The sequence below is a fragment of the Camelina sativa genome, chromosome 11, assembly GCF_000633955.1.
Source record: "Camelina sativa cultivar DH55 chromosome 11, Cs, whole genome shotgun sequence".
Taxonomy (NCBI): domain Eukaryota; kingdom Viridiplantae; phylum Streptophyta; class Magnoliopsida; order Brassicales; family Brassicaceae; genus Camelina; species Camelina sativa.
The window spans coordinates 13198752-13212221 of NC_025695.1; the positions used below are offsets into that span (position 1 = coordinate 13198752).

The window sequence follows — 13470 nt, forward strand, 5'->3', positions numbered from 1 at the left end:
TCGTTTAATGGATTGTCCGTTTTTATTGGGTTTTCTAGAAACTATGTTGGTCCGATAAGGATGATCTGGTCAGTCAACGATTTTGAAGATTAGGTTGACTATTCAGGAATGAGCTAGATTGGAGGCCTGTTAAGATAGGGTGAAACTTATATCCAACCGACAATAGTTTTGTATATAGCTAAGCGTGTTTCATATACATAGTTTTAACTTTTATGAAAAGTGATTTACACGAAAATAATTCTCAGCACCATACAAGTAAAAAACTAAAAAAAAAAAAGTATATTTACGAAAGGAACTCATGGTAATATGCGTACACAGTTGAGTTGAGTAGTTGACAACAACTCTTCCAAATTTCTCAAAGTGGTTCAATAGTCGTTGCAACTTTTCATTATAAAATAGTTCAAAAATAAAACGAACAAGTATTTTTTTTTTCCCTTCTCTCATGGAAATTTCAAATTTGATATTGTCGGCAAAACGTGGCCACCTTGGCTTTTTTACAAATAACATGCCAAATTGCCCAATTTTAAGAACTTCATTTGTAGACGACTTTCATATTTTTAAGTCCTAGGAGACAAAAATCAGTAATATACTTAGTTAGTTTAGTAGTACTAGTTAGCAACAACAAATATCTACTTTTGTATTAAAAAAATTACAAATTGCTTACAAACGACAAAGCATTTACGTTTTTTTTTAAAAATGAATTAACAACTCGTAACTCGTGTTATATTTTAATTCTAGATCAAGATGTTAAGTTGATTTGAGTACAGCTCATGCATTTGTGTGTGAAAAACTTAAAATTTTGTATTGTTCTGACTTCTGACTTTGTATTGCTTTAGCCCTACATTTCATTTACTTTCCAAAAAACTATGACAGAAAAAATGTCATAGCTTGTAATTTTTAAGTTCTTAAACTGAAAGCCAAAAGAAAAACTTATAAATTTGATTTTTTCATAAATTAATATAAAACAGTCGTGTAAGAAAGTTTTTACTAATGGTAAGCAATTTGTATTTAAGCCTGAGGAAGGTGGAAAAGAATGAAATATACCAGGTTTGACAGATTTCTCAACTGGCTCCTGAAGTGGCATAAGTGTATGTGTCACGAGCAAGACAACTCTGTCCCTAACTCATACGGTAACTATTTCTGAGCTAGTACATATATGCATGCATACAAATTACAACCTGCTCATCTCCATCAATGCATCTTATAAGTTTGCTAATAATAAAATAGAATAAAAATAATGTAAACAGCTTAATTTTTTTTTTTTTTTTTGTCAAACACAGCTTAATTTTACTAAGCATCCATCGTTATGTAAGATGTTTTAGATTCATTTAGAAACCCATGTATGTCAACTTTGGATTGGCGGGGAGAAAAATGTTTTTTTTTTTTTTTTTCTTTTTTTTCTAATTTGTTTTGTTATTCTCTCTCTCGTCTCTCTCTTTCGTCTCTCTCGATTGATCGATGGCAAAAGCTTCAGAGAAGAAGCGAAGAATTGAGAGGTGAAATAATCGAAAAAGTTGGGTGATGATCTCTTTGATTTCACTTCTAGATCGACATGAATTAGAGTTTTATGGATGTGAGAAGAAAGTAGGGTTCTACAAATTGGAATTGATGCTAGCGAAATTAAGGTTGTGAGAAGAAATTAGGATTCTACAAATTGGAATTGATGTTTAGGAATTTGAACTTGATCTGTTTGTTTGAAAACTTAGTTTGATGATAAGAAACCCTGTTTTTGATTTAGAATAAGAATCTGATTCTTTTACAAGTGTTTGATGAATGTTAATATGTGTGTGTGCTGATGTGAAATCAATACTTAATTGTGGTCTCCTCCATTCTTGTGTATATCCTTTACCAGGTTGGTTCAGGCTCAATGTCAAGAACTATTGCTACTACTAGTGAGCGTTCGTTTAGCATGCAGCTCAAGTTGATCAGACCAAAGACAATATTGTTTCTGACATGTTGATTACTTATTTTAGTTCTCACTTGTTGTCAAAGTCTGGGATTGTTAGGTTGGCTGGTCTTTTTGTTTCCGTTGGGGTTATGAAATCGATTGATACTGTATGCTATTGAGCTTGGATACAATCCTGTGAAAGTATGTTAATGTAATCCTTCCCTCATTTGTTCCATTTGATTGCAGCAGAACAATACTTGATGGTTGAAAGTGTTTTTTTGTATGTTCTTGGTCTTGACAAGTAAGGTACAATTTTTTTCAAAATGTTTGGCCTTTTTTGAGATTAGTCAATTTTTCCTTAAGCATTTCCATGATTGGTTTCAGTTGTTATGGTAACAGGTCAAGGCCTTTCCAAGTATAAAACATATGCAAGATCACCCTACTGAAACAGCCAAGAACTTTACGATTGATGGGCATTGCGGTTCTGTTTCTTTCCTCTGTTTTCGGTTGTGTTTGAGACTTCAAATTCACAATGGGTTTCAGGTATAGACATGTTATAAGCTCTGAGCAACAACATCTGCAAATAAATTGTGTTATCCAACATCCTAGTATTTGTATCTCATTTGCCATCTCCTGCTGCTGATTTTCTACATGATGTGAATAGGCTCAATTCTCCCAAGTGAGGCCAGTTGCAATGCCACCATCTGTTGGTTCCTGCATGCCAATGTATCCTCGGGTGGTCCTGGTATTGGACAACAAATGTTCTATGGTCAGGCCCCTCCGAACATGATTCCTCCCCAAGCAATTCATCATGTTTGCTCTACTTTAAGTAGTAGTGTGCAATTTTGCACAAAGATATTTGGTTTATGGGACTTTGAAGGGCATTACGATTGATGGGCATTTTGTTTATGGAACTTTGAAGGTCACAGCTCACCATATATGTAGCTACTCGTCCATAAACTAATGAAGATCTTTGATGCTGCAGGGAATTCATTTGAGCTCTCTACTGTTGGATGCAAGTGCATTGGAGCTTATGTGAAGAACAAGAAAAATCAGAATCAGGCAAACAAATCTCTTTTAATCAAGAACAAGAAATTTTAATTAAAGACTCCAAAGTTAACAACCTTCAATGGACTCATGTAATAATAAAGTTTCTTAATAAGTTCTTAATTTCACTTTTTTCCAAAATTAAGAATAAAATATGTTTTAAGAAATTTTGGTTAAATCCTTTGATGGAGATGCCCTCCTCCCTGAAGATAATTAACACCTAATAGAATCCACCACCATACGGGTTACAAACACAGTTCCTTTTGCCATCATTCAAAGCTTGTTCATAGATGATCGATCGTGCCATCCGAGAGGTAGTCTTAGTTTTCCATATAGCCAGATATATATATATATATATATATATATATATATATATATATATATTCGGGTGGAGGCGACAAGATTCTGCGAAATATGCAAATCGAGGATTCTTATGAGATACTCCTGCCGTATGTCAAAGAGATGGATTACGATCAACTGAGCCTCGCACCAAAAAGAAGCAAACAATTTAGCAAGAAACGTCAGATGCAAAGATTTAATCAAAACCATTTCAGAGTATATGATATACTCTTGTTAGTCACACAGCCCTCACTGATGTCAACAGTTAGCCGAATAAGCTGCTGTTTCAGAGGACGCATGTTGAGGATACAAGAGATGCAAAGATGCCCTGTGTAGCAACTAAGAATTCCTATAAGGAAGTTGAGCAAAGAAATGAGAACTTTAAAAGATATCAAAACAAGTGTGTGATGTTCCAAGCGAAGAAGCTTCTGCATCAAAAATATCCACGAGGCAATGTGAGAAGTAGTGAGCAAAATGTGGGTGGAAATGCTTTGCTACGCAGCAACTCACTGAGACTCTAAACAACATGCAGCTTCAACTCAACAAAGATGGTGGATTGATCAACTATGTTTGGATATTGATGGCTCATTCTGGACACGGATCGAGCAATCCATGACAACCAAGGAAGATTCAAGAGCCACACTGCCAAATTGTAACAAATTGTTTTCTCGTCTTTTATCTTCAACACCTTTGGCTGTTGTCCACTAATCAATCATAAACTCTTCTCAATTCTTCTAATCCCTAATTTGCTCGTAAACAATTCCTTTTACTGGCTAGTGGCTACACAGGATTTCGTGCTCCTGCTCCATATTCAAACCAGAGGATCCGAAGTAGCTTTTGCTAACCTTTCTAGCTCTAATTCAAAAACCAAAGCATGTGAATTTAGGGCTTAACCTGATCGACACTGATATCGTCACTATCACCACCAGACAGTATCGTGTCGTGTGCTACCACTTTCTTGAGATTTCGCGAACTTTGGATCCAGCCTTCCAGATTCGAGTAGCTGGTGGTGACGAATCTGGACAACTTTTAGGGTTTAGAACGCCGGACTCCGAGAACTCAGACATCGAACGCCGCTGTATATGGTGTGATGCTGCCGTGGTTTGTGTTTTGTAAACCGGATTTGTATTATACCGGTTATGTCTGTCCGGTCCGGTTCTTATTTTTTTTTTAATCTTAACGTAAAACGATGAGTGGTTCTTATTTTGTGTTCGTCTGGGAAGAAAAAGAAATCGAATGATGAGTGTTTTTGTTTGCACTTAGGGGATCGAACTAAGGTGAGAACAAGGAAGGGAAAGATCGAAACAAGCGAGAAGAATTGAAATAGCAAATCCATTTTAATTAATGGTACAACTTTTTGTTCTTTTTGTAGATATTGTTCTGTTTCTTTGGTTTATCCAAGTTTTTTTTTCCTAGGTTTCAGCTGGAATTGGTTTATTGATTAGTACTTAGTTGGATGGTTCCTTATCCTGACAAGAGTTTCCAATTTTATGGGGTTTTCGAGAGAATTGGTTGGGAAAATAGGAGCTTTATGTTTTTGTTGGTGAGAGTGTTGAATATCCACATTGGTTCAGCTTCTTAATTCAATTATGCATTGGATTTGTTTTAAGTTCATTGGGTATTTAAAGGATCATTTTTTGGGTCAATGTTAACTTATTCTGTTTTTTTTTTTTCAAATCTTTACTAATTTTTTCAGGTCTTGATGATCATTAAAGGAATATTTAGGAGATATGAGAAATGGAATCCTGTTCATCCTACTTATGGAGCTTTTTGGGGTATGGGGATTGGGATTGGTTGTGGTGTCGGATGGGGACCTGGTTTTGGCCCTGAGGTCATTGGTTATGTAGGTGCAGGCTGCGGTGTTGGTTTTAGTGTTGGCATTACACTTGCTGGTCTTGGCATTGGTCTCCCCACAAATCTTCTTCTTGCAACTCCTTATAACAGTATTTACTATCTACTCTCTCTCTCTCACACACACACACACATTTCTTCATATATATGTGTTCACAATACCAAGTAAATCTTTTATTTCTGAAGTTTCTTACAATTCAGGTTTTATGCAACATGAATGCACTGGTCTTGTTAGTAATGATATGTCTCCTGAAATTTTTCTTATTTTTCTCTTCAGCTGTGGAAGCAACTAGAAAGGGCGCTTTCAAGTTCTTTGGTAAAAATCTCTCAACCTATGATTTCATGCCTCAAGTTGGGGAGTTGCAGAGACAAGTCAGTGAGATGTGCTCTGGTTTTAACAAAAAGCCTCACATAGATTATAAGTTTGACATAAAAAGTTTTCCTTTGTTCATTTCACATGATTGTGGAAAATTTGGGAGACATCTTCTCCATGTGCGCAAAGGTACATATAACTAGTCTTAGCATTTTGCTATACCCCTGTGCAAAGTTCTTCTCTATCCGTTTTCGTTCTCATTGATAAGATAAGTTAGTCGTAGTATATCAAAATAGAAGCTGGAATCAGGCCTTCTAGTCTGAGCATTTGCTTGCCTCTATGTTAGATATCATATAACTAACTTGCACTCCAACACTATAGTCGCATGCTAATGTACCTCTAGATTGGAGATGTTTATGTGATTCACTGTAAATCCCTATATTATTTAGAACGAAGTGTATAAAGAACAACTAAAAATTTATCATTTTTCTTTGCAGGTTCGGAGGGCAACAAATCACCACGAGGATCTTAAGCATCTGAGACACACACTTCTAGATTGTTACTATGATTGGCATATGTGAATGTGACTGTGAAATATTCAGCACAAATCAGAACCAAATCTGAAGCACTTGTGTCTTACAATTACAGAGATATGAATAAGAGGTTAGGGATTTGACTCATAGACAGTTCAGAGTAGTTGTTTCACAAAAGGATAAAAAAAGACCAGAAGTGTAGTTAATGTTACACCACAGGTTTATGCTTTGCCCTTAATCAAATAAATTTTTTTCTCTTTTGTTCTTTCCATTTGCTTTATTCCTTACTTCTAGGGATAAATAAATTGCCGAGAAAGATAATTCTTCTGAATATGTACAATGTTGACATGTATACTTATATATGTGTCACCCCAAAGTGAAAGCTGCAGGCTTTGAAAGCCTGAGATTCCTCCCATTTTGGTTTTTCTCAGAAACACAACAAGAGCTAATGGAACAAGCTAAGAAGTCTACATCTGAAATTGATGAGAAGCTCGACACAATCAAGTTATCTTTTGATACAGAATATGCAAAATGGTTGTCTAGAAATCAGAGTGGATCTTTCTCTAAGCATGGAAACCTGTCCATGGGTGGCGATTCATCACCAAATCGGGACAGTAGCAGCAGCACCACCATTAAAAAAAGGCGGCCTAAGGCGAACTGCGTGGAGACAAGCTCTGAGCTTCCGGATCACAAAATTCATGGTTTCGTAAACGAGACCTTGTTCTTGAAGAACTTCTTGCTGAAGCAAAAGGAATCCAAAGAGTTCAAAACTCTAGCGATTGTTGGGAAGTACGGAGTTGGGAAAACGACGTTGTGTCAGGATGTGTTCAATAACGACGAAGTGAGACGAGCTTATACCCCGAGGATATGGGTGTCTATGTACAGCAAAGAAACAAAAGAAGAAGAAGATCCCAAGATAGACGTTGTGAAGAGGATCTTGAGATCACTTGGAGTTCAAGATGAGATATTTGAACACATTAAAACAGAAACAGAGGAAGAGAAGAGAAGCAAAGATGAAGCTGGGGAAACAGAGGAAGAGACGGTCAAAGAGAAGGAGCTCTCTCGATTATTGTATGCTCTTCACTCAAATCTGATAGGGAAGAAGTATCTGATCGTGTTAGACGATGTTTGGGAAGACAACGAGTGGGATCAGAGGCTCGATGATGAGAAGAGTCAACAGGAAAAATCACATCTTTCTTGTGGGTTTCCTAAAGGGTCTGGTGGGAGAGTGATCATGACTAGCAGAGACGAGCAACTGGCGAAGGAGATAGTCGGAGAAGAAGAGAATCTGCAGCATTTGTTTCCAAGATACGATGCAGAGAGCGTGTGGGAGATGTACAAAGATGCAGTAAAAGCAGCCTTGAAGATAGAAGTGAAACCGAGGTATCCGGGAAGATTCAAACAAGAGCTTATGGACAAGTCTTGTGGTATTCCTTTAGCTGCTCGAATGCTGGCGAATATTGAGCCTGTGAAAATGGATGAAACTGGAGACATGGAGAGGAAGAAAAGCTTCTAACTTGTAAAGCAATGTAATCTATGTATTTACAAACTATTGCTCTCTAATCTAAGGATACATTTGAAGCAGCTTACTATTTAAAATTGTTTTATCGTCCTGAAACTGTTATAGTTGTGACTTATGGGAGTGTAAACCTTTGACATTTGAAAATAAAGAATGTAACTAAATAGTTTCAGTAGAAATGTGTCAAATTCTAAGATAATACTTTTCACATGTGTTACGTACGTACCCTTATAATCATATTTCATATAGTACAATGCCTCTCTAGAATACATTACGATATATAAGAGTCATAGGTACGTCTGTGGTGATTAGAAATCTCATAACAAAACTGAGGTCACTCTCTGTCGATTAGAATTCTACAGACTACAATAATCAAATTATGCGTCTAAAAAAACCAATCACTAATTTCGGTTTCCAGTTGAAAGAAGAGAAACTTCATTGAACCATAACAAAAACAAATTTACTTCCATCTTTACCATACCTTTTTAGAAAGATATCTGAAAATTTCACAAACTTCAGGGTTTTAGAGACTACAAATATTCTAATAAGAGTTCATAAATCATGTAATTTCGTTTCTAAAATTTTAGACACTCTTCATATACCTACAAGTTGTAGTAGTAATTTCGAAAATTTTGGATTCAAATGACAACTTGAATTTTTTTTTATGAACTGTGATCATTGCTCTAAAAAAGAATATAGTGATCTTTCAAAAAATACTTCACTTTTAAAAGAAGTAATGAATCAGTATTAGAATATTAATTTCCTTTTCGCTTGAGAAGTTGCACATATATTCTTCCCAATATTTTAAGTTAAACATCTATACCCTCACTTTCCTAAACGTGTATCACAAAATCACAACTACATAGATAGAGCAATATATGGACCGCAGCACAGAGTACACAGAAAATAAATGTATAGTGATTAACATGCAGAGGGTGTATTGAAACCATGATTTTGGAAGATTTGACGGGATTTAAGAAATTTGGAATTCTGATAGTTTTTAGGGAAGTTGATATGATTTATGGTGAAATTCTTTCAAATCCCACCTAAAACCATGAGATTTGGATTTTTGTATTTTTAACTAAACAAATCCTCTCAAATCCTCCAGAATCTCAAAAATTTATTAAAATCCAAATCCACAAACTGTTTTGAATAACCGTAGATTTTAAAGTAGATTTTTAAATCATTAGTTCAATAACAGTGGATTTCAGGAGACTTTTTAAAATTTATGATTGAATAACATAAGATTTGTAAATTTTACACAAATCACTTAAAATGTCAATTTGAATACACCCCGTAACTTTTTGTTTTTTTGTGATAGACACATAAGAAAAGTTTTACTTGTGTAGTAAACAATTCCAAAAGTCATTGTTACTTCACACTGATCCAAAAAGAAAAAGTGGGTATAATTGTTACTCTGAAATAGTTAAAGGATGAAATTTTAGGAAGAATATAGTACGTAAATATACTTAGCGTTTTCGTGTCGACAGAATAAATAATCTAAACTGAAAAAAGAATACAAATTGTTCTTTTATAGATTGATATAGAAGTTATTGAATATGGATAGAGTAGTATAAATACATGAATCATCAATCCACGAAGGATGACAAAACAAAACAAAAAAAACTAGAAAGAAAGAAAGAAAAAAAAAAAGTGGAGATACCAATCTATCTTTATAGAGATGGACAATCGAGAGAAGATAAATCAAACAACCAGAGAAGAGTTTCTTAAGAAGATAATGGAATCACTGGGACCAGACGGTGTCGCTTCAAGAACTCTCCTCGTTGGTGAAGCTGGTATAGGGAAGTCATGGCTTGCAAAAGAAGTCAGCAAACGTGTTACCCAAGAAAGATCTTCTATTTACAATGTCCTCTGGTTATATCTGAACAAAAGGATTGAAGACGTGAAGTCCCTTTACGAGAACCTAGCTTCTCAGTTATCAATAATTTACGAGTTTGAAGAAGGCGAAGAACCTGATGAGCTTGATTATTCGATGGAAAGCTTGAAAGAGAAGGTTACGCATGTGATGAGCAATAACAAGAAGAAGAATCTTCTGTTGATTTTGGATGATGAAGGAAGTATGACAACTGAAAACCATGTAATGGAAGACTTAAATCTCCGGGAGTTTCTTAATGAACACTCAACTCTTAAGCTTCTAATCACAAGGAGAGACGAAAGAGAGGAGAAAGAATCGATAACGATCAAAGTCACTCCGCTTACCGAAGACGAGTCACGAAACTTACTCCGCAGTTCTCAGGACTTACTTAAGTCATTTACCATTGAAGATTGGCCGGATCATCGAGAGATCAACGAACCTACTTTGATGTCTTGCATTTTAAGCAAGAGCAAAGGCTTACCAGCTGCGATCGTTGTCTTAACCAAGTCCTTAGACAACATCAAGTCATTTTCTGCAAAACAGAGAAAGATCTTTACAGAACTGATTCTATCTCCCGAGTCATTAGACGCAGCTGCTGCTTCCAAGAACGCTATAGAACGCAACCGCTACAATCCCGTTTTGCGATTGAGTTACGAGCTATTAAAGCTTGAGGATACGAGCACACGTCCAGTCATTGCTTGCTTTTGGCACATCTTGGACTTTTACAAGTACTCTGGATGCGCTTACTACCGCGACCTAATCGTGCACTGGATGCTTGAAGGGTATTTTGATCCAGTTAAGTCGGTTGAAAAAGCTTACCAGGAAGGACATTCCATTTTGATGGAGTTTATGAATAGAGGAATCTTGAAGATACAAGAAGACAACATGGTGGTTCCAGAGTTTTCAATGAGCAATCTATTAGATCTTCAAGATTGTGGATTCTTTGGAAGATCTTGTCTTGGATTCCACAGAGTTTACGGAGGAGACAAGAGAAAAGGTCTTGGTAAAATCATCTTAATCGATGATATGATACAAACAATTCAATCTAAGCAGAAGAAGATCACGACAATTATCGCTAGCGGAAATCGTTTACGTAGAGAAGTTTCTGGAAAGTTCTTTAAGAGACCAGAGATGCAAGATCTTGAAGTCGTTGTACTCTTTGAGCCAACGTTCCAAGATCTTGTTTTGTCTTTATCTAAGCTTAATAAACTCCGAGTACTCGTGATCAGGGACTGCGATCTTATCCAAAACATCGATGAGCTTACGGGTCTTAAAGGCCTACATGTTCTTGAAGTCTCTGGTGCAAGTTCTCTGAATAGTATTCCTGATGATTTCTTCAAGAAGATGAGTCAGCTTCAAAGTCTTAACCTTTCAGGGCTTGCTATCAACTCTTCGCCTTCCACAATCGAAAACCTAAAAATGCTCCGTTGCTTCATCCTAAGAGAGTGCTCTGAACTACAAGATCTGCCTAATTTCAATGTAGCTACAAAAGAACTAGAAGTTATCGACATTCGTGGAGCTCGAAAACTCGAGTCTTACTTCGATAGAGTTAAAGATTGGAAAGACTATAAAGGCAAAAACAAGAACTTCGCTCATCTTCGGAAGCTCGAACACTTAGACTTCTCAGAGACTCAGATCATTCGCTTACCTATATTTCATTTCAATGACTCTACTACCGATTACAGCACGATGCCATCCTTGACCCGGCTCTTGCTACGTAACTGCACAAGGCTTAAGAGATTGCCACAGCTTAAGCCTTTGACTAATCTTCGGATTCTTGATGCCTCTGGTGCTACAAGCTTAGTGGAGATGCTTGAAGTGTGTTTAGAGGAGAAGAAAGAGCTTAGGATCCTTGATATTTCAAAGACAATTCTTCCAGAGTTAGCTGACACGATCGCTGATGTTGTTAATCTCAATCAGCTTCTGTTAAGGAACTGTTCTCAGATTGAAGAGCTTCCAAGCATTGAGAATCTGACGCACCTTGAGGTATTCGACGTTTCTGGTTGCAATAAGTTAAAGAAGATAGATGGATCCTTTGGGAAGATGTCTTACCTCCACAAAGTGAATCTTTCGGAAACAAATCTTGGTGAGTTACCTGACAAAATCTCAGATCTATCTAACCTCAAGGAGCTCATCATAAGAAACTGTTCCAAGCTAAAGGCTCTTCCAAATCTTGAAAAGCTAACATATCTTGAGATCCTCGATGTTTCGGGCTGCACCGAACTGGAGAAAATCGAGGGATCATTCGAGAATATGTCTTATCTTCGCGAGGTCAATCTCTCAGGGACTAAACTAAACACGTTTCCAGAGTTGCCAAAACAGAGCATCCTCTGTTCTTCAAAACGCATTGTTCTCGCGAATTCAGCGTGTTTAGAGCGAGAAGACTGGAGCCAAATTAAGGAATGTTTAGCAAAAAATTCAGATGGCTCTATCTTCTCAAAAGTAGCTGAAAAAATCCACGAAAAAGACGAGAAACTTGTTCATCAAGGCGACAGATACAGAGTTCTTGATCTTGAGGTTCCTTTAGGTATAGATATCGTTGATATCAACAACCCAATGAATCTTGGTGCAGAGTTTATAGCCAAAGCAGAGTATGTTTCTATCACAGAGAATGGATCTAGAAGCGTATCTTCCATCTTCGACGAGTTTCAGATGAGATCGGTCAAAGGTTGTTGGGTAGAGAGGTGCAAGAACATGAATATTCTCTTCGAATCAGATGAACAACAAGAGAAAGAGAAACCATCATCATCATCATCATTGGAGAATCTTTGGATATCAAATCTTCCATTACTAAAAAGCTTGCACAGTAACAATGGAGGATTCATCGTCAAGAACCTTAAGAAGCTAAGCATAGATTGTTGTCCAAGCATCACATCACTCTTCCCCGTGATTCCTGGTAACCTTGAGATTCTACGAGTTAAGTTCTGTGATAAGCTGGAGAGGTTGTTTGAAGTAGAAGTAGGAGAATTATCGAAGCTTAACAAGCTTCAGCTTCTTGATTTGCCTGTTTTATCGACCGTTGGAGCTAAACTCCCGAATCTGGTGAAATGCACGATTGTGAAATGTCCGAATTTGAAAGTTGGAGAAGATGAACTAAGGCTAGCAAAAGAAGAGATTACAGAAGAATAGCCTCACAAGTAAGTGAACCAACCAACTAACAAAATTGATTTTTTTTTTTTGTTTTTTTGTTTTTTTTCTTCTCATTAACTGAACGTTTTCTTTATGAGCAGGTCTATTGGTGTGAAACCCAAACTCCTACTCAGCCCACAGAAGAAGCTATAAGAACACTGTAAAACATCATCTATCCCTGTTCTTTCGTCACACGACGAGGATGAAGAATCAAAATTTCCAATGGAAGCTAATAATTTATCACCATAAATGTTGAAATAATGATCAAAGTCTTGAACTTTGACAGAACATGTAATGCGAAAACTTTTAAAAATGTTAACTTCGTGTTGTGTGATCGTGTCTTTTGTGTAGTGTGTTAAGTAAACTCTAAAAATAATGAATAAATGAACCCGTTATTTATTTTTATAGTTTTCTCATGTTTTCATCTGCGATAGTGATATATACGCAGATAAAGAGACAAAGGGAACAATGTCATATTTATTTCTTTTCTCAAAAAATTTCAAATCGATTTGAGTTCGTCTCAAGCAATGAGTAACTTTCTGAAAAATGGGTATTTTTCTAAGAAATTTCGAGATTGTTTGTTATCTCAGTTCTAAATTTGGTTATGGTTTTTGAGTTTTATAGATTTCTAAGAACAATGCATCATTAAACCATTATGTTGAGAAGGAGTTTGTTCTCATTGACAAGAAAGAAGTCTTGCTTCAGACACCTTCAGTAAACCTAGAAAAGAAAAAAGAAAAAAAAAAAACAAATCTTCTGTCCAATTCAAGATTTTCAGATTTTTATTTTTTACCATGAAGTTTTACATATAGTAACAATTTTTAACTCCAATATAATTGTAGATATCTTTCCACTGCATTTTTGTTTGTTAAAGAAAAAAGAAAAAAAACCAAATGCAAATAATCTTAATGGATTTATTAAAAATGGTTCCAATACAATTTTCACTAGATATATATATATATATATATATATATA

The 13470-nt window shown here is 36.0% G+C and overlaps 3 protein-coding genes and 1 long non-coding RNA gene across 4 annotated transcripts; 3 read left to right on the forward strand and 1 right to left on the reverse strand.

Moving 5' to 3' along the window:
• LOC104723152 lies at positions 2947-4253 on the reverse strand. Its single transcript, XR_757301.1, has 2 exons — positions 4169-4253; positions 2947-3412 (listed from the first exon to the last, which is right to left on the reverse strand). It is a non-coding gene; the product is annotated as an uncharacterized LOC104723152 (long non-coding RNA).
• LOC104723151 (cadmium-induced protein AS8-like) lies at positions 4492-6228 on the forward strand. Its single transcript, XM_010441467.2, has 4 exons — positions 4492-4621; positions 4971-5217; positions 5403-5627; positions 5936-6228. Exons 1-4 carry the CDS (start codon positions 4619-4621, stop codon positions 5968-5970), a joined length of 510 nt encoding a protein of 169 aa, XP_010439769.1. The 5' UTR covers positions 4492-4618; the 3' UTR covers positions 5971-6228.
• Positions 6099-7665, forward strand: LOC104723150 (probable disease resistance protein At4g19060). The gene is made up of 2 exons (XM_010441466.2): positions 6099-6190; positions 6403-7665. The coding sequence occupies exon 2, from the start codon at positions 6420-6422 to the stop codon at positions 7485-7487; it is 1068 nt and encodes a 355-aa protein (XP_010439768.1). The 5' UTR covers positions 6099-6190; positions 6403-6419; the 3' UTR covers positions 7488-7665.
• Positions 9112-12900, forward strand: LOC104723154 (putative disease resistance protein At4g19050). Its single transcript, XM_019232265.1, has 2 exons — positions 9112-12503; positions 12597-12900. Exon 1 carries the CDS (start codon positions 9172-9174, stop codon positions 12493-12495), a length of 3324 nt encoding a protein of 1107 aa, XP_019087810.1. The 5' UTR covers positions 9112-9171; the 3' UTR covers positions 12496-12503; positions 12597-12900.